Source organism: Phalangium opilio, unplaced genomic scaffold (assembly GCF_054372755.1).
Source record: "Phalangium opilio isolate 3A_F unplaced genomic scaffold, DU_Popi_V2 ptg000070l_1, whole genome shotgun sequence".
NCBI classification, from domain to species: domain Eukaryota; kingdom Metazoa; phylum Arthropoda; class Arachnida; order Opiliones; family Phalangiidae; genus Phalangium; species Phalangium opilio.
Window position 1 is genome coordinate 13,676,260 of NW_028324182.1, and position 21,351 is coordinate 13,697,610.

Here is a 21,351-nt window from a genome sequence, read left to right on the forward strand (position 1 = left end):
GTCTCCTATCTCTTCTTATACTTGTTATGTATCTACTACTCTCTCTCTCTCTCTCTCTCTCCTCTGCCTCCCTCCCTCGTCCCACGCCAAGATCGACTCCTTGCAGAAACGGACAAAGATCTATCACCTCGGCGCTTACTTTCATAACCGGTAAAAACATTTCTATAATTAGTGATAATTAAAGGTCATTTAACTACTCTAAAACACACAAAAACTACAATAAGTCCAGACTGGTTGACAGACTTACTGATAATCAACACCCAGTCCAAACCGCTTGCCCTAGAAGGCTGAAAATTTGCAGGAACGTTACTCATAAGTACTAGGCGTATACTAAGAAAGATTTTTCCAATCCGCCGCCATCTTAAAAAATGGCGCCCGGAAATGTAAAACATCTTCTCTATGCAACAAAGTCCGCGCCTTTTAACCGATTTCACAAATATTTAGTACACTAGTTTCCTTTAACCTATAGACGGACTGAATGGTCTTTCGGGTTCGATTTGTTGCCATCTTTTTAAATGGCGGCCAAAAACTTGTTTATGGAATAATGTCCGCGTGAAAAGTAATAAAAAATGTCCCGACGGGCTGACGGGCAACGCCGAGTTCCTTCGCTCCTAGGGTGCAACAAAAATCTACCCATTCTTTATAACATTTTGATGAAAGTTCTAATTACACGCGAGCGATGCCGAGGGTAACAGCTCTACAATAAAACACACATAAACTACAGTAAAACACAAAAACTACATGGAACACAAGAAAACTACACTAAACGCGCAAAAACTACAATAAAATACATATAAACTCACATAAAAGTCATCATCATGAAAACACAACAGCAAAACAGCAAAAAATAAAATAAAACAATATAAAATGAATATTATACAGCATAGACACACAATAAAACAGTATAATATCAATATTATACAGTATAAAAGCACAATCTTATATCGAGGAAGCTTAATGTCAATTCAGTTTCTAATATTTAGAACTAATATATTTTAATTTCTGCGCCTTTACACAGAGTCCATGTTTGGCAAAGTATAGTTAATAAATGCAAAGCAAACTCGTTTTTTTCAAAAAAATTATAGTTGTCACTTCCGTCGCCTATATAAAACATCCATACAAAACAGGAAGGTTGGTCTTCCGCTCTAATCAGATCTAGAAAGCTAACTTTCGAAATAAAAATGACTTTCATTATTACCTATTTGCGTATTAATCGTCCTGGAATTAGTAGCTTGTATTTAAGAAGAGGAAATTCATCCCCGGCAGTCACTAACTTCCCGAGAGTTCCGTCGAGAGCTTCCTAAAAGCTACATCTCCCATTCAATAATCCTAATATGCGGGAAAGAATTTGTTATATAGTTTTAAGCGTTATACTTGTCGCTGGTTTCGCAAACTCTATGAGTTTCACCAGCAAATGCGTAACGTGTACCCCGGGTTTGTTTAACTTCGGACCGTCATTGTGTTGCGCTTTTCAGAATCAATGTTGCCTCGAGTTGTAAGTAAAACAAACGATTGTTGAATTACGTAAAATCCCTATATTAATCGCTACATTTGCTATTTTTTCTCACAGAGTTCCGTTCGGAAACAATCCCATTCGAAATTCATTCGCTGACGTAGCTGCTAACGCTGTCGGATAATTTTGCCTTAATTCTGTTTAAAAATTCCCATTGACTCAACTCCATATTTATTACAAAAATAAGTGTATTTTAAATATACCTCATTAAACTGTTAAAAACTTAAACTTATCTGTATAATTCTAGCTCAATATCGTGTAGAAACAATATCAGTACTTGTAAAATAGAAATAAGGTATAGCTCTCTCCCAGAAGATGATAGATATCCATCAACACTTTTACTACTTCCTATTTGCCATTGGCTTTAGTATGACCATCTCATAAACGCGATCTTCCCTTTAATACAAACGTTACGCGAAAGGATATCTGGGGTTATATAATATCTATTGTTTTAAAAAGGATTCATATTCTAAACTTTCGCTTTTTTATATCCAAACTAATTCCTGATTGACGGGAAACCGTCGTTCAATAAATTGAGTGAAAAGGATTTCCCGATAAGGTTAAGCGAGAAAAACTGGGCCATCATTATTTTCCCAACAGTATTTAAAGCCGTTTCACGAAATGGAAAGTTGGTAGAAAGCGTTATCAACTAATCGTGGCTAGTAGTAGCGATTTAGAAAGCCAATAAATAAATAAATAAAAGACAAAATATATTACCGTTTAAAGCCTTCTTGTCCTTTGCTGATTTTCACCGTCAATTGAAGTCATGTACGTCCTAAGGTTCCTTCGCCAAGCTTTTCTTCTGTTGGTTGTTGGAGCCGTTTTATCCGAAGCTCTATTGGCCAATTGGTTATTCAACAGCAATCAAAATTTGAACCTCTGCAATCCGTGTAGGGTAACGGGTTTCAAGTATCTACTCAACACGTTCTGCTGCACTTTAACACGACAGTGTTGTAATGGGTAAGTTCGTCCATTTTCTAACTGCAAACATTAGGTTTCAAAATCCCCAAATTCAGATAGAGGCAAAATTAAATTAAATGTATCTTCAAATCATAAGTTATCTTTTAAAGGATATTTATAATAGCCCCTTCCAAAAAGTTTTGAAAAAATGTTTTTAGTCTGAGTCAGTTCAGTTCTTCCTACAAACAGGGAGTAGTTTCCCCGCATAGCCTAGTTCACAACCTAGATATGACGATTTTTAGCTCCAAGTGCGCATGCGCGAAGAACTTAAACAACAAGATGCACAAGGCAGTCAAACTTTTTGGAAGGGGCTATTACATTAGACCTATGCGTAAGTATGGGTCTGCCATCTTCGTTATAGCTACCAGGAGACGCTAGCAAATACCCTTTCGAAACATTTTTATGAAGAGTATCATAGGCTTTCCTTTCAAATACTAATAATAATGAAAACTACTTTTTAGAAATTCCAACCTAAATAACACAATCGCTAGCTATTAACAATGGTTCATCAAGTTTTGAATCTCGAGGGATGGAAGAATTTTTAACTACTTTGGTACCGTATTCCTAACACATTGGATCGAGCAGGTGTGGCGACCGATAAACGGTTTTTAAATATTTTAAATGTAAAAGTTTTTATCAAAATAAATTAGCATAACCAATTTATAAGATAAAATCGTTTACTTACTCTCGTCCAACAATTTATACATAAATAGCGTACAAAATAATAATCATATTAATTTTCTTATACATATATAGAAAACAATTATAAATTTAGAATTTTCCAGGGAAAACTGTAAAATAACAGTGTTTGTTCGATCGCGTCGCGCCTTAATCATTACACTTAACATCATGAATTTATTAAATTATCCCATGTAAATTGAACTGTGTATGAAATATACTCTTAATTTCCGTTTCGACACTCATTCTAAGAAAAAGTTCAATATGCTTGGGAAAATGAAATAAATTCTTGGTAATATATATAGTAGTATAAATACTTAAGAAGTTGAAAACGTTAAATTTATTCCGGGAATTTAAGCTCGTTAGTATTTTGAACGATAAACATACCGTTTAAGTTCCTCAATATTGGCTTCTTCATTTTACCCAAGTTAATGACCGATTTAACGCGTTATATTAGAATTCAGAGAAGTTCAGCTTTGAAACAATCTTTCGCCTGAGTCTTCTCTTTAGCACCTGTTCCGTATTGGCTTCGAACACTGCTTCTAGCGCTGGTTAGAAGTATGGATTTTGTCGTACTTGAGCTCCTTTCCGACTTCGTTTCGTAGCATAAATGAAATAGTACAAATAAAACGCAAAAATTAGAAAAGAAAAATTAAAATTCCTTATAGCTCGTCAAAAGTTATTCGCAGCCGCTGTTAAGGTAAATAGAACAACTTTTGGAAATAAAATTGGAAAAAGGAAAAGTTTTAAAAGCGAAGTTTTACCAAAGAGTAATCAAAAGATTACTATTGAAATGCCTATAGCTAATAGCGAAAGAGCAGAAAATTTAACCCTTTTTCTAAAATTTAAGTTCCGAGTTTAAGAAATTGACCGATAAAAATACGCGTGGTTTTTTTGCGTCATACTTGAAAGCATCTTACGGTTAAATATTTGTTAGTTACTTAAAAGCAATTAGAAACTCCTAAGCGTTAAAACCTTAATTCTTAAATAAAAACAGTATTCTACCTGTCGAGTGGTCCGGATTTGACTGTCAAAGGCAAACGTGTGATTGAGCGATGGACCAAGAATCCATCGTTGGCTCCCAGCAACATGTAGTAGTATTGATTTACGGTACGGGGACCCGTGCTCGGACATCGATGGATTCTTGGTAAAGTCCTCCCGTTAATTTATCAAAAACAACCTACGCCAATTGTAAAAAATAAATAATAAAACCATATTTTCGCGTCCATTTCCGTCATTTAAAACTAAATTTACCTCGATCTATAGATTCCGATCACGTGGGTCGGTTCGTTTGGCATAACGGTATTACGACTTTCTAAAATACATTGTACACATTTGAGCCTAAGACATATTTTCCCAACAATCTTATGGTCAATGGATTAAGCAAAAGATTTCTCGTATGCTAAGTAGCATTTTACGTTTTAGAATAACTAAATAATCCATTCCCCATGATGAAAGGTGTGGAACGAGACTTGTTGTAACTCACGTCATTATTGGATAATGTAGCCAAGACGGCTCTTCTTTGATTGGCGTAGGCGGAAGACCTTGAATAACGGAAGGGATCCGCCCTTGAAAACGGATGGACACCGTCACGGCAACTGTACACTATTCTGGCTATCTATTATAAGAAAGTAGGACAATATAGTGACAAGAAAAATAAAGTGGAATCATGTATTTAATTGTCTTACCTGTTGCTTAAAAAGTTTCGTCGTCAGTGTGTACAATATTGGATTCAATGCGCTGTTGACTGGAAGGAGAAACACGGCCACCCACGCGTTTAATTGAGCGTCTATTGTTATACCTATGAAAGAAATACAGCCATTATTTAGCAGACAATGTTCTTTGGGCACTCTTAGCCAGATTGGATAGCATCGCGACTATTTACAACAATGGCAAAAAGAAACAAGAGAAAGCTAGGGACAGGCGCAAGTGTTTTCATTATGCAGTAAATATCGTTTACTCTCTCTTTAATGCGTAAATGTCTGTTATTTGACTTTGCTTTTGATAAAATCAATAGTAAACAATTAAGCTCACCCGATATGGAAAGAATTTTGAGAACGACGATTGGAACCCAGCAAAGAAAGTCGGTGCCCACTATAAAGGCGAATCTTTGAGCGATGGTACGATCTTGCTGTTGATGGTGTTGCGTGGATCGCAGTCCGATCCTCGACGTCGAAATGGTAAAGAACATACTGATGTAGGCAAAAAATATGAAGAAAAAGGCCAACATATTGACCCCGCAAAAAATAAATGTGGAATATTCCCAAGCCTATAATAGAATGAAAAAGAAAAAAATAAGTGATAGCTATTTCCGCTTTTTTTTAGCATAGAATTCTGAACCAAAAGTTCATTCATTGAAGTAAGTCATTAAAATGATACTATTACTAAATCAAAAATCGATACATGCAATGCAAATAGTTTACTTCGTGTTTCTGATTTCTGGACAAACTAAATCAAAAAGATTTTTTTTTATAATACTCTCGGCCATATCTATGATCTTCTTACGCGAAGGTGAATAGAAAATGACATAAAGTATTCCCTTTATATTTTTGATTAGATTTTCCGTTTGTATGGGAATAAAGTGATCGTATATATCAAGAAAATTTAAGAAAAAGTTCCTTGAAATAAATGTATGGGTGTTTGATCTGCAATCAATGTTTTCTTAACTATAAGAGTATTAAAGAACCTCATAGGAAATACCGCAAGGATTTTTTAATTAATTATAATTTATAATGCAAATTGAATTCAGAACTATATACTAGAATGTATTAGGATGGTCTATTTTCAATTTTGTGTAATGTAACATTGATTCTATTGATTGTTTGTCTAATAACGCTCACCAAACGCGAATGGATACTTTAAAGTTCATTAGTCAAATATACCCGTCAAAAACAAAAGGTTATTATGATACGTTGTCTTAACCCCGAAGCCTTTTAATAATAATAACGGAACTAGATTAAGCCGATATTATCAGAAGTGCGGTTCTAAAATTTTAAACTTCCTTGGGAACTTGTTGGCCTTTCAATAGAGGGTATGGAAAACTATGTTCGACAACTTTTGAGTTTGTCTACTTCGCGAGTAAAATACGATGTTGTTGATTAGATATTGATCTCGAAAAGCTAAAAGTTAAAGCAAAGGAGAGAAACAAAGGCTTACCTGAGAGTAAGGCTTGTCAATATGAAGAGGTAGACAAACACCGTTGCTACCGTAGAACTCGTTACCATAATATCGGATATTCAAAAGTGGAAGAACGGAAAATAGTAGAGATAATAACCACGCCAACAGCGTTGAATAAGCCGCGAACCTCTTGGTACGACGTTTAACGGAGAGTGGGTACATGATCGAAAGATAACGATCCACCGTAATGATGGTCAGGATAAAAACGGAAGCTTCCGAGCTCGTAGTCGACAAGAAACCGGAGAAGGAACACTGCCAACTGTGACGCCAGTTATCCTCGTGAAGAATGTACTCTCCTCGGAACGCTACGTCATACGCCGCGATGATAAACAAGTAGATGCCCATCAAAAGGTCCGAAAGAGCCAAGTTCTTGATGTAAAACGAATGAACCTCGTTGGGTTCTCGTACCAAGAGACGTCCAAGTAGAACTATGGCGTTACCAACGCAAGCCAGGAATGCTACTATCCAAACACTGTCAAAGAAAACGTTCGTATAAAGATTGGAAAACATCCTAAAATATCTTCCACAAAGTAAAAAAAAATTAACAAACCAAATTCGGAGTAGAACATTGTCGAGTAAGTGAGCCACACTGCTAATACCATCGCCTTGAGGTTCACAAACTCGAACGTGCATCGCGTACGAGCAGAAATAGAAGTCGTCAAAGTACCTACGAAAATAAAAGAGAAAAACAATAGATTTGTGTTGAGTAGACCGCAAAACAGTAGGCGTTTCTGATAAAACCGAGAGACATCAAGAAACCAGGAAGTAATCTCGGAAAAAGATTCAAGTTCATATTTCCTAAGATACCGTACTTCCTCGAATGAATAGAAATATTAATAATTGGGACCTCTTAAGGCCATCTTTGCTAACTTACTCTTTCTTGATTTATTTTTTAAGATAGTTTCAAGGCTTAATCTCAAATTTCCTAATTACTAAAACATGTATGTGGAACCCTAACACCAGTGCTAACACCCAATTATTTTTTCGCTCATATTTTAATTACGATTAAGACCCAGTTCCATGTAAGAACCTAGAAATTTGAAATACGAGGTCCAAGTAAATCTCGAAAAGCAATATCAAAATTCACGGAAGAAGAGTTCTACGCTATTTTGGGGTACACCAAGTCAAACCCTAAGAGAATAAAATATAATCATCGTGGTTTAATTAACAAGTTTTTGCACGGGAAGAAATAGAAAAGAAATGAATTTTAAGGCTTGCACCTTAAGGGGTGCGAATTCTTTTAAACCCTTCACAAATTTTAATTAAGCCTAAGTATTGTGTATTGATAAGTCTGCCATAAATTAAGGGGTTTGTTCTAAGGATAGTGATTTTAATCCTACCAAGGTAAAAGAGAATAAATAAATATTACTTACAAATAATGCAATTCTTGTAGATGATCAAACACCTCCCTTTCAATTTTTTTCAAATCGTTGCCTTTCAAATTTCTATAAAATTAATTAAGGTTTAAAATTTTCAATTAAATTATGAATTCAACCGAGAATTTATAATAGAAATGTTTTCTAAAAAGAACTGCATGTGCCTCCTCAAACAAAACAACAAAAAAATTATGAATCAACTCACAGCGAATGTAAAGAGTCCAAATATCTAAAGACGTTCCTGTCAACCTCTTTTATTCCATTACCTTGTAAATCCCTAAGGAATTAAAGATGAAATTTAAATAAAAATAGGTTTCACAAGGAAGGAATTGAAATTTACACGTGTAGGTCTAAGCTCAAGGTATAATCCCCTAGTCCCTTGGAAATTTAAAAAAAAATGTAAACCCTAAGTCCCTTTTAGGTTCCTAGCGTTAATCCAACGCATCCATTAGTAAAATGGAAATTCCAAAAGATGCTTCTATTTTTTCAGGGTCATTGCCAAATAGCGGAAATAGATTTTTAAAAAATAGGGTATACTTTAAGAAATTAAATTTCAAAGTTGACTCTCAAGAGAAAATCTAAAAACGTGATGCAATTATCGAATTACAAGTCTATGGATGATAAGCGTCGTATTTCAAGCTACCAAGCAACAGTTGCTACGTATTGCTCTAATTATCCCCACGCTCATTAGTGGTTCATATACAATTACAGTAATACAACACAAATAGGCTTAGAAAAGTTTTAATTAATTAGTAAACAAAATGAAGAGAAAATATCAACTTACAATTTGAGAAGCGCAGTCAAATTCCCGAAACTCTTTTCCTCCAAAATGTCAATTTTATTATAGGCCAAACTCCTAGATGAGATTAAAACAGACATAACATTATACAAATATTAATATAATTAATTAGAAAATTAAGTTATAAAGACTATAAAATAAACTCACAAACTTCTAAGTTCGTGTATTCCAGCGAATACGTTTTCATCAACTTGGAAAATATAATTTTTTGATAAGGATCTAAAGGAAACGAAAAATGTATTTTGTTTTCTTTTTAATATTTTGATAAAAGTAGTGTAAATTTGTGTGTTTAGAATATATTGAAAGATGACTAAAAAGGGATCTAAAGAAGTTTGTTCTTAATCATTTCTGGTTATCTGCCGAATAGAGCAATTTCAGAAGGTAAAGGCAGGTCAATAGCGATTTGTCTAGATGTGGAAATAGCAATATTGACTATCAATGTGACACTACAAGAAAAACGTTCGCCACTGCGTTGGGAAACTTGATAATAAACTAAACTGGTAAAAAATCGTATTTAAAAAAGGATACTTACAGCTGAACGAGATTCTGTGAGCGACTGAAGATAAAGTGAGGAAGCTGGATCAAATGGTTTTCGTCCAAAAAACTAAAAAGTATAAAGATGAAAAATCCATTATGGAGAGTGCAACCTTTGAGCAAAAAAATATATATTATCCCCACCAAATTCTTACAGTTTTTCCAAATTCACCAAATCATTAAAAACGGCAGTATCTAAGTGATGCAGTTGACAACTTCGCAGATCCCTTTAGTAAAATATAAAACATTACCAAGTTCTAAATGCGTTGGGATTATAAGGACTGAACTTACAATTCTATTAGATTTTGCAATCCAAGAAAAGAACCCGGATGTAACTGATTTAAAGGATTATGGGACAGTATTCTAGAAATTATATAAAAATATCTTAATTAGAAAGCAATTAAAAGGGGGATTTGTAGCTAATTTTCACACTCACAATAGTTCCAAAGCAACGTTTGTTAGGAAGGTAGCATTGCGAATAACGTTAATTTTATTGCCCGCTAAATATCTAGAGAACGAGCGATAAATTGTTAAGCTTAAATGCAATTCAATAGGTGGGGGGACTCGAGACGTTTTGATGAAGTTATATCGTTTCGAAATAATCTAATTTAAAGTTCATGTACCTTATAGCGGCGGTTGGAATGTCGAGTCGCGTGTTAGGGGGAAGCCCTAATTTAGGGGATTTAAAGGCAATGTATTTTCTACCAGCGCCTGTAGAAATGTTTCACACGCATTGCAGCAATGTTTAGAGGGAAGCTCGCTTATAGGCGGATAACAACTTTCCGTCTTTTTATACTAAATGGAAGATTTGGTATAAAAAAAATCTGGGTAGTAAATATATATATATATACATAAAAGTAGGCCTATATAATAAAAATTTCAAGACATTCTGACACTCTAGTTTAACCGGAATGGTGTCAGCAAATATTTTTCACTCGCCAGGACACTTAGGATATAAACATTCAATGTTGCTTTCAACCGACTCGAGATTCTAACGTATGTATTCTAACCATGTTTTTCAATTTAAAGGTGCAAAAAAAAAGAGATAATAATAAAAAGCTTCACCCAACGTCTCTTAAAGGACCCCGCGTATGGAAAAGTAAGTCAACGCTCTCGTCTTACAAATATCTCAAATTGGGAAGATTTTGAAAGGCAGCTACTTCTATCACTCTGATTTCGGAGGCAGTAAGAATCCTGGATATTTCAAAGAAATAAAGAAAAACACATCGTTGAAAAGACGTTAAAGAGGTTTCATCCTTAAGGATGGGTTTCAGTTGAATTCACGATAAGTATCACGTATTGTATAGGTGGCATAACCAGGATCGGGAGCCTTTTACGTTCCCCATTAGTCTATACAACAGATACGGGTCATTCCCGAGGCGTAACCCATAAGAGCATTTTTGTATATAAGAGGTGGTCTCATATATCTTGTTTATTGCAAATATACGAAAAGAAAATTGTTTCCACTTACAATGTTTGCACGTTTCTTAGATCCGAAAAATCCTCACGTTGAATTCGACATATTTTGTTCCCAGATAGATCTCTGCAAATAAATAAAAAATGGGGTTGTTTACTTTAATATTAGATACATTTCACCTCAAACAAGGTAAAATGGTTTTAACACAAATTTGTGAGGTTTCGTTCACTTTCATAGTTCATGTTTTTAATCGTTAGATTTAATTTATGAACTCGTTTCAGGAACTCATTTGTTTAAAAAAAAGCAGGAATGAATTTACTTCACTCGTACTCATTATCCAATAAAGATCTTCAACAACCCAACGCGTAGATTTATGTTTTTATGACGTTGCTAAAGAAGATTAGTAAAAATAGCACCCGCTTCTTATAATTGATTCCACATAATTTTGTTTGGTTTCAAAGGAGTCTCGCTAAGACACTAAAGAGTCACTCCACAGTTCATTTCCCTCTGGTAAACTACACTAGACTATTCTTAAACCTCAAGTATTTTCATAAAACTCTTTTTTCAAAGAAAACCCGTTAGACAAAATCTACTGATTTTGCCAAGGAAAACATAATTTAATCTCTGAGATTAGTACAAAGTGCTCACTTTCGAATTACTCCGCGTTTGAGGATTTCATCATCATTTAAATTGAATCAACCGAGCTTCTCCTCTAGCATAAAGGTTCATGAACTCTCGAGAGATATACTGAAGAAATAATGAAAGCGTGCATTCATCCTTCACATCGAATACGATCGGAAAAACTAATTTACGTCATTACACGACTAAATGAATAAATGTGCTTTTCAAAGGGATTCATATGCGCTTTCAAACTTTGAAATAATTCTTTATAGAAGTTATACTAAGATATAAATGTGCTTTTTCAGAAAAACTATTTCGAGTCGTATACATATTGACAGCCGTTTTTATCAAACCATTAACTAAAGGGCTAGGCCTAAATTGAGGGCAGTTTGATTAGAAAAAAAATAAGGTGTACCTAATGGTATATATTTGCATTTTTACGACCGCTTAAGTATTAAAGTTAAAAATATCCCCCTTTTGGGGCACCAGAGATACTAAATTACCCTCATGATTTTTATGCGAATTTAATATTGACAGAAGTAACTGTATTAATAGTATCCAAAAGTGCGACAGCAGGTTCTACGATCTTGTTAAAATAAAAATTATAAATAACGAAATCGATAAATTTCCGTGTGATACATTTATAACTAACTATTCATAATTAAAATGCGCTATACTTCTAGTCTACACACGTTACTTCTGACAAGAATACGTCCAAAATAAATCCCCAAAAGATGCCGAAAAATCATTAAATTCCGCTTAGAGCATTTTTATTTTTTGCCTTCATCAATTTGAAAGTCAAAATATATTTTTTGCCGTTATAAGGGCAAACTAAATTTCGAGTATCATCTCTTGGGAGAAAGGAATGCCATTAATCTAGTTAGGAAATCCCATTCATCATGAAACAAATAAGAATAATTCAGGAGCGCTATAAGTTATAACTTAGAGCGCTCCTGGCATAAACAATTTCCAAGGATTCCACGAGAAAAACATGCAATATCTTGTATTAACAGAAGAGATCGTGGAAAAGAAACTAGATCTTGCTTCATTATAATAAGAATAATAATCCGATTTGTAAGGAAAATATGTCAAATATGTTTTCCCCATGAAATAAGGGCCTTACGCGAAGATTTTTATATTTATACCTCTAACAGCCATGCAGTTTCAAAAATACCTCACTGAATTAAGGGCAAACGTACAGCAATACATTTCACAAATTTTAGAGAACTTAATAATGTTGGTTTGATTTACAACGGCAATCTAACTGAGAGTAGAAAGTCGGAAATAGACATTCCATTGCGGAAACTTCCTTCGGCGGAGAAACTTTTCAAAGAGCGCTATGCTACACTAGGCTTTTTGTCTTTCTATTTTATTCCAACAACCTTGGAAGAAAAGAAAGTACTACTGAAATAGTTCCATTCTCTTTGAATTTTCCCATCCGTTAATGTTTTAAAAGTACGATAACCTTAGGCTTAAGAAGGTTATTCGAGGTGCTTCGTTTAATGAAGACAAAGACGCTTCGTGGGTTGTTTATAAATAGATTCTAGGCTTTCCTATCATTGCAGGTTTCGTATCGCATGCACGTGTGTGAAACTATTCAAACACTTCAGAGAAGCGGGTGAAATATACTATAGAAGTTGAGGTCGGGTTTTCCCGCTCTTGTTCCGAAATGAAATTTTTTTCTTTTTCTAAATATTGTATCAACAGTTACTTACAACTCTCTCGTACTTCCGGAAAGAGGAGATGGTACAGTATTCAAGTCCCTATGTTCGCAATACAGATTCTTTTTGGAACATCTGCATTCCTTAGGAACCACCGAAAGTGCTAAAAACAATGATGAAACGAAAAGATTAAACTGATCTCATCGCTCTATCAACAACTTGTACAGAATTCAATTCTAGAATCTAGATGAGATGCTGGTAATTTAGTAATTATGCTAAGCCTAATTAAAAGGGGGAAATAAAATTATTACCGTGAAAGGAAATTAAGTTTTACGATGGTTTAATTTACTTTGTACTTTCTAGTTTGATATCTCGCTTGCTGCAATAACAGGATTAAAAATAAATTCTTAAATCAAGACTAGATTTATTTATTTGGCCTATTTTTTCTCTTTCCGATGAAGATAAAATAGACGAATTTCCTTCGCGATATCCTCCCAGCTGTTTGCTTAAAGAAGAATCGGAAAAATTAATGAGCGGTCGTTTAAGGAAAGAGGAAACGGCTTCGGAATTCGTTTGAAATCGAATGAAATAAAGAAAAATATATAGATAAAGGTTCTCTTACAGCATCCTTCGATTTGTTTTTCACGGTCTTCATCCGGTCTCTTTCGAAATAAATTGTTCCAAAAATCTTTACGAAATCGATCCTCTGAAATTTTTCAACAGAAAGGGTACAAAGGGTTAGAAAGAAATGTTTGAAAAAAATACAGTATGAAGTTTACGCATCATAACTGAATGATTGAAAAAAAATTATTGGTTTCGTAAATCGTTTATCACCTTTTTTTTCCTTTCCCTATTGTAAAATTAAATTCTAAATTGATTTTGGGCAAAGAGTTTGTTTTAAACTACTTTTACTTAGATTTTATACATTTTTGGGGACTTTTAGAAAAACATGTTTATACTGCAAAGAATTTTCTATTAGGGTTAACATAAGCTATTTACCTTTATCGCTTCGAACCTTATGAATACGGAGAGTGAGTTAATAAAATATTCATAAATTCTAAACTTTGACCTTAAAATTTGGCTAAGTGCTTTTCAAGGCCTGCTTGGGTAGGTATTTATTGATTTTGATTGCAATGGAAGTTTTTGGTCTTTAAAAATACGCTAACAATATAAAGTTTTTGAACTAAAACTTGTCAAAAACGTACAAATAAATCTGTATTCGTCAAGAAAAAAATGTTCAATTTCTCCAGGACTTCAAAAGTAAACCATTTTCTTGGCCACTTGGTCTACAAAACCCCATTTTAAGCACAAATATAAGAAACTTTGAACGAAATCAAAAAACTTAAAACTGCGAAATTCCTTAGGAACAAAATATTCGTCATAAAAAACCTTTCAATGCTTGTCCTAAAAATGTGCCAGAAATGTTTTCTTTTTAACTGTACCTAAGTTTCCCTTGATGGTTTGAGGCTTGATTAATAGGCTTAAGACTGGCGAAAAGATATTTACCGCAATTCCATTCGTCGGATCCATCGGCGCAATCTACAATTTTGTCGCAATTTTGGCGCTGTTCGACGCACTGGTCCGTTCCGTTACAAGGAAAAGAACCCGGTTGGCAACGAGGAGTTTCCGAATTTTCATGGACCAATATCGCCGCTATGGAGTTGCCTGGGGGAAGAAGGAAATAAATAACCACGTAGAATATCCATCAATAATACACTAAAAAGGGGTCGGAAACTTCATTTAAATATATAATCATTTCTCCTTATGGGGATTTTAGCATGGGATGTTTCCTGATGGGAAGAAATATTATATTTTAATTAAATAATTACCACTGTCCGACTCCTCTTACTGGGTTTACGATTATGAAAAAGAAAATCGTATTCCCCATAATGTGAGGTTGCTTACACGTGAACCAGGACAGGAAGAACAGATATCCGCTGAATTGGTAAGATCGAGTCATCGGTCAAATAGGCTCATAAAGTTTTCCGATCGGGTCTCTGAGACTTTTCCGTCTTTGATGACTTCCGATTCTCCACGTTGATCAATAATTGAATCTATGAATGAAAGTTTATTATAAACCTTGTTCAACTGTTGCTAACGATGCCACATAAACGCGATTATTAATCTAGCCGCATCAACCTTTTTCGGTTTCTAAATATCTAGGCGAGAAAACGCTTAACGTTGATTGGGTGTGACGTCAAGGGAACTCCTCCCCCTTTATAGAACCAACTATCATTGAGATTACAACTAAACTCTCCCTCAACGCTGCCTGAAGAAAACGTGATAACGAAAAATAATATTTAACTTTTGTTAGTTTTTGCATTTCGATCCAATAAATCCTTGAACTACATTTTCTACATTCACCTTTATAAATAGAGGATTATATGATTTGAGCAAACATATGTTTTTGTAAAAAATCAAAAATAAAACGCGAAGGGCAAAGAATTTTCAGAAATAATTTCTAAGGTTATTGAATTTGAAAAGGAATATAAAGAAATGTAAAACCCTCTTTAATGCCTCATTTGAAATTTCATTTTTATTTCTATTTCTATTTTTAAACAACCAATTAAAAATTTGAAAGACTTTTAATTAATATTATGTTTCAAGATAAGGACTGATCAAAGCTATTTTTAAAAACAAAACCCTAATTAGTTTTCTTAAACTCTATGTAACCCGTGCGTATAAAAAAATGCCAATTAAATATCTCTTTATTTCAAGGGTTGCCCTTATTTACTTGAGCTAAATAACCGACACAAGGTCATGAAGATAAGCAATGTTGAACAGAGAGGATACTGGGAAGCTAAAAACCCGGAAATGCATGGTTTTACCATGACGATCAGGTAATCTTATTTTCCCAAGAAAAGTCGCAGACTCCTAGGAGACATTTAATTGGGTTTGAAAGATATTATAGATTAAAGTTAACTTAGAATGTTAGAGAATTGCGATATCCCTTTCCAGTTATTAAACGCAATCACCCATAAACAGACGCTAAACATTACATATCTCCTTACACAAAATACGTTAGATAATATTAAAAGAAGTCGATAAATTGATGTTTAAAATTTCACTTCGAACTCGGACGTTACCAAGTAAGTACAGGGAAGTATTACGCCACCTTATTGACTTCGAATGTTATCGACCATTGGACATCTGTTTGGGATATTGTCTATAATTTCTAATTGAATATATGTCTTCATAAGCGGCGACCGACCGTGAACCTTCATTATGATTGGTCAAAGACTTATGGGGTCTGTTTAATGACGCGCGACAGAAGCCCGTTAACTGATTTTATTTTCGCCTGGTTACTCGAATGACCGTGAAGGACTTTATATAACCCTTTATCCACAAACACACACAAAAAATAACTCTTTCGACATCTCAATTTTTTTGTCACCAACATATCGAAATGGATATGGATCGAACTTTCTCCAGACGGATAATAACTGACCACTATTTTCCCAGAAGGAAAGATTTGACATTTTTCGTAGAAAAGTATCTGGCAAGGGTTAAAAATAACAGAATCTAAAGCACTAAGCGAGATAGTGAAGCTCTTCTAACCACCATCCCATATTCTATTAACCTTGGATGTCGCGGTCGACGAAACCTTCTGACCAGCGGCGATCTTTTATCAAAATTGACATTATGTATATAGACGGAAAACGGGAAAATTCTTGAAAGGGGGAAACATCTTTACTATAGAAAACGCGATCGGCAGCTCAATATTTTACTACCAAATGCACGTAATTCTCAGTCTTAAGTCGTATTACAGTTACTTGATATTAGCTATAATCTAAACATCTATTAAGCTTGATGCGCCCCGAATATGCCAAAAAGCATTGTTTCCGTTCCCATTAGCTACAGGCCGTTTCGTGAAGAATTGTTACCATCTACAAAATACTTGACCAATAATTTCGATGAAACGTGCTTACACACAAACGACTTCAATGTTGTTTGCTTGTTTAGATTGTGAAGAAAACCAAAAACGCTGACCTGAATATCTGGAAAGAACACAACGTATCTGGGACATGATGATATGAAAAGTTTTTGGTGGAAACTACAAAGTTTTGAATAATATTTATCTAGCTAAATCTTTACGGTCCATCATCTAGTTAGAGACAAGTCTGGTTATGCATCTCGTCTTTGCACCAAGGAAGGTCTCGTTGGTTATTAGCTATCACCCTATACCTCATTCTTTTCGTCTTTACTAAACTCCTTCAGAGAAGATTGCCTGAATGGGGACCCCACTATATTAAACAAAGCTTCGACGGTTGACGTGTCTGTGAAATTGTTACAGGCCATTTCTTTTCGTCTTTTGTATCGAAAGGGGATTCTTTTTTAATTTCTTGATCAATTTCTTGATCAATTTCTTGATCAATTTCTTTAGCATCTTTTATCCTACTTTTAAGTAAATTGTGAAGATGATGGCGTGTTAGAAGCACGTAGACTTTCCATTGTTTGCTAAGGATACATTTTTGGCAGCCGGTAACACCACCATAAAAAGATTCTTGGCGCAAGAATCGATAATCAGATTGGAAAGGGATGCTGAAATGTGAACGACCTATTAAAAGCTTAAATTGAAGGTTTAATATCATTTATTTCCCCCATTATGGCGGTACATAACTGCTAAGCTTAGAAGAGATGAAATTTTAGTGGTAAATGCAATATTGGATTTATCCATAAATACCGACTCTTGTTCATCCAAACATCTTTCCAAAACAGGGTGTTTCTGATAAGTCTGGCGTAAATTAAAGGGTGTGTACTCAGGGTCAAACTGAGTGAAAAGTACGTGCATGTGGTCTACAACATTTAGTAACGGAGATCCATACATTACTGTTTAAGCCCAAATAACACGCGTTTCAAATTTAAGCCAGACTTCTCAGAAACACCCTGTATACATCTGATCATTTTCGATACAAGATGTCGTAAATAAAAGGGCTAACGATTTTTATACAGCTACGTAAAGGGGGGGGGGCAATTACCCTAATAATCGAAGGACGGGAATAAGTTAATAAATTCGTAACTCTCACGTTGTTAAACTTTCAAAACTCGCATTCGCGTGTTTTACGAACTATATATTCTATGTTTTTGGTTCCCTAGTAAGCAATTTCCTGTTACAACTAATTCCACCATATTTAGCAAAGCCTTAAAAGTTTCCTTTGGTAAGAAAATTGACGAAACTACGTAGTTTACGATTATATGGCACTGAAAAGTGGGAAATTAAATAGAGTTATTGGTTTTTGTACGGCTATCGGTCACAAAAATTGACAAAAGTCAACTGAAAAGTTTCGCCTACGCAAGGAAACCCTGTAAGGACCATATAATATATATTATTCAAGATAAATATAACGTTTTTACGCGGTCGAGGTCATCCGGAATTTGTACATTGTTATTGGTGTCGTTAAATTTTAAATTGTGTGAATATGAATAAACATCTTTCTACAATCACCATTTGACAAATATATTTTAAAATATATCGAGTTAACAACCGTTTCAAATCTTCCAATATCGACAACACACAAACACACCCAGTCACCCACACACACTTTTGGGAATTCCGCAAACTACTAAACTATAGAAAAAGTAAAGCAAAGTTGAACCTAAAAGCTATTATAGACCTACATGGTATACCTTGGGGAATCCAGAATAGAAAGATCGGTTTCAGATTCTAACATGAAACTGAAAAAAGGGAAACACTCTGAAGGTCTTTTGGAAAGTAAATAAAAAGTCAACAAGCTTGAAGTTCAAGTAGAAGTGACCGTTATTTTCATTTCTTTGTGTTTGGACTCTACCGTCCAAATACGTTTGATATTGATTTTAGGTTGTCGTCCCGGACCCGAGGGAAGCCTACTTTTTACCAAGTCAGATTTAGAACCGCAATGTATAAAGCGAAAAATGAATTATACGCGCGTGCCAAGAAATTATTACCACGCGAGTAGCCAATAGAAGCTCACAGCAAACGCACTAAGCCTAGCAGCTGACGATATGAAAAAAATTGATTATGTCATTTTGTTTTTCTCACAAAACAAAACAACAATGGTACAGAAACATTTCTCACGTCATGTCAAAATGAAATCATTCGGCAGAGCGATTCAGAAAAGCGATATTAAATCCATCGCAACTTTTCAAAATTCGTTTTGAAAGATATCCCCCTTTTTCTTTCGCGGTTTTCCAGCTTTTTGATTAATGATATTTCAAAAGAAATTTATCCTTACGTGAATTAATTTAATAATCGCAATAAAATTCTTTCCAGGGGTAAAAATATTCATGGGAGTGTTAAAGTGCAATGTAAAAATAGCGTTATAATAAAAAAATACAGCATCGTATCTAGCAAAAAAATGATCAAACAGAATGAAAACATTTTGACTTCAATCAGGGTTTAATTCCCAACGCGTTGACTAAAAACATCAAAGAAGGCTTCATACGATTCTCTAGATAGGGGTCGATGCGCTTTATTGTGATGTACTGGGAAAAACAAATACTCCATATAAAGCTTTCAAATATAGCAATTCCCTGTACAGACTTTGCAGGCGTAAGGTTTTAAAATAGGTATTTTGCTATACATCAGTAAGTTCTGCTGAGGTTAAAAACCTTGTTTATTCTTAGAAAATAAAGTACCTTCAATTAATTCCCAATTTCATTTCGATGTATTTTAGAATTATTTTTTTAAGCTTACTTATATTTGAGTATTTAAAGCCAACACACTAAATACATACGACATGAATGTTTCCCATTACGTACTCTTAACTTACCAATACACTACCATTCCCGTAAGTCGTGTTTATCTATTTTTATTGACAAAATTCGACTTTCGTCAAATCCCAAGAGTAAACAGAAACTAAATTGGCCTTGGGGATTTTGTTACGTTCAAACTGAATTGACGGTAAAGCTGGCTATCCTATTACGTGTTTCAAAAATAACAGGGTCCCAGTGGATATATTAAATTTTTCCAAGGATATTAATTTAAACTAGATTTTTTAGATCTATGTCCTAGTTTCGGCGATGAGTTTTAATCAAACATTTTGGGACCTATTTTTAGTATTATAAAATTAAAAACTTAACCCAATAGTAAAGAACTAATATTTTCGTCTAAGGGTTTAGCTGGTATCCCTGCATTTAATATCTGATACATTCTATACATCAGTTACTTTACGGGAAAAACTTTTATATACATTAAAAGAGAATTTTCGATTGATCTTGGGCTTTTTGGGTTACATACGAAAAGTGATGCAATTCCAAGACATGAAAGGATACCTTCATGTCATTGGTTATACTTAGATGGAGGTAGAAATAAGTGGCCAAAACTACTCAGAAATATGGGGATTATTTTTTTTTTTTGTCACGGATATTTTTTCTTTGGTTTTACTGTGTACGTGTCGACACACCGAAACTTAATGACTCTGCGCGGGAGTGCATGATGCCAAGTTTTTTTATACATATACAGGTATAAAAACGTTGATCCTTAAAAACATTGGATGAGATATATTTACTTTCGTCACAGGGCAAAGAAACAATCTATCTTATTCTAAAAATATATTTTTGTTTTCACTCTAAAATCTGTTTAAATTTTAAATTTAAAGCTGCTATCCGATTACGAGTTATAAATTTTTAATAATAAATAGCCCTACTTTTTGCTTTCTATACTGGAAATTTTCAGTAAGAAAAACGCCATTAAAAATTGAAATATAAAACTCAGACACCTATTTTTCCAAACACCTAAGACTATTTCTATTTTCTAAAAAGTTAATCCTAATTACTTTCCATTACTTTTCGAGAAAATTTAAACGATAATTTGAATTAAAAAAATTTTAGAAGTAATGGGTACCAACTGTACAAAATTTACTGTAGACGTCATACACATACTATTATGAACTTCCTGCCATGCAGGTTTTCATTAAGCCTAACATAAACACAGTGACTCGAAGCTCTTTCACAATAGATATTTTGACCTACTCTTCACTCATGCAACAAAACCGTTAAGACTAACGTGAAACATTATCAAAACCATACGAACCTAATCGTACGAAACAAAATTTCGCACCTTTTTCTCGATAAAAATATGGACTCTTTTTGGCACGCGATTGGAATGTTTAAATAGAGTTCTATTTTGGCAAGAGAAACAAAACAAAACGTCCACCAGTCGTTTGACGACACAGAAGTTATAGAAGCACCGTATACGAAAACCAAAACTGGTGGATAGCGGGGGTGAGAATGAATCTAGAGATCCTTAACCCTTTCTAAATTCAACTTAGGAGCAAGCATGTCACTCACTCTTTAAAAAGTACTTTTTTTATTATTTTTTATTTAAACAGTTAAAGTTCTCAGTTCAATTTTTTTAAGGAATGAGATAAATTTCGTTAGAAACGTGTTCCAAAGTAACCTTTTTAATCCAACTGAAAGAAGCCGTCCCGTTCCCGCCACAATATTTTAGCGCTACCTTGCGCTTTCAGACACAAGTTGCGAATGAAACTAGCTAAGAGATCTCCGAGTCTCTCGCCCGAGAATCCTGATCCCCAACTTTGCCTTACGCGTTGCGAGTTAGCAGTGGAGAAAGGAGAGATCTGGAAGAATAGGGGCTGGAAGTCGAAATTCAATGTCATTAAGCCTCCCCATGACGA

General features: G+C 34.4%; 1 protein-coding gene across 2 annotated transcripts; it reads right to left on the reverse strand.

Annotated features, from left to right (window-relative positions):
* Positions 1–26: 26 nt before the first annotated feature.
* Positions 27–20,937, reverse strand: LOC149661815 (uncharacterized). 2 transcript variants are annotated; one of them, XM_089843321.1, is made up of 27 exons: positions 20,748–20,937; positions 14,642–14,790; positions 14,243–14,401; positions 13,359–13,442; positions 12,791–12,899; positions 10,509–10,580; positions 10,160–10,231; positions 9,474–9,545; positions 9,329–9,400; positions 9,193–9,264; positions 9,036–9,107; positions 8,651–8,722; positions 8,489–8,560; positions 7,910–7,981; positions 7,702–7,773; positions 6,879–6,995; positions 6,308–6,800; positions 5,186–5,420; positions 4,840–4,952; positions 4,638–4,769; positions 4,406–4,466; positions 4,157–4,331; positions 3,539–3,743; positions 2,792–2,907; positions 1,199–2,494; positions 248–287; positions 27–162 (listed from the first exon to the last, which is right to left on the reverse strand). In XM_089843321.1, the coding sequence occupies exons 2-21, from the start codon at positions 14,694–14,696 to the stop codon at positions 4,425–4,427; spliced, it is 2,259 nt and encodes a 752-aa protein (XP_089699447.1). In that variant the 5' UTR covers positions 14,697–14,790; positions 20,748–20,937; the 3' UTR covers positions 27–162; positions 248–287; positions 1,199–2,494; positions 2,792–2,907; positions 3,539–3,743; positions 4,157–4,331; positions 4,406–4,424. The 2 variants fall into 2 exon arrangements, with proteins under 2 accessions (XP_089699447.1, XP_089699448.1); XM_089843322.1 differs by lacking the exons at positions 27–162; positions 248–287; positions 1,199–2,494; positions 2,792–2,907 and having other exon boundaries at positions 3,133–3,743.
* Between the last annotated feature and the right edge of the window lie 414 nt (positions 20,938–21,351).

Excerpts from the sequence above, each read along its gene's own strand:
- LOC149661815 (XM_089843321.1), bottom strand. The coding sequence starts at position 14,696 with ATGACTCGATCTTACCAATTCAGCGGATATCTGTTCTTCCTGTCCTGG. Across the intron at positions 10,232-10,508 it reads CTAAGAAACGTGCAAACATT|GATTCTTACTGCCTCCGAAA; the intron begins GTAAGTGGAAAC and ends TGAAATATCCAG. Across the intron at positions 4,953-5,185 it reads CAAAATTCTTTCCATATCGG|GTATAACAATAGACGCTCAA; the intron begins GTGAGCTTAATT and ends TTTCTTTCATAG.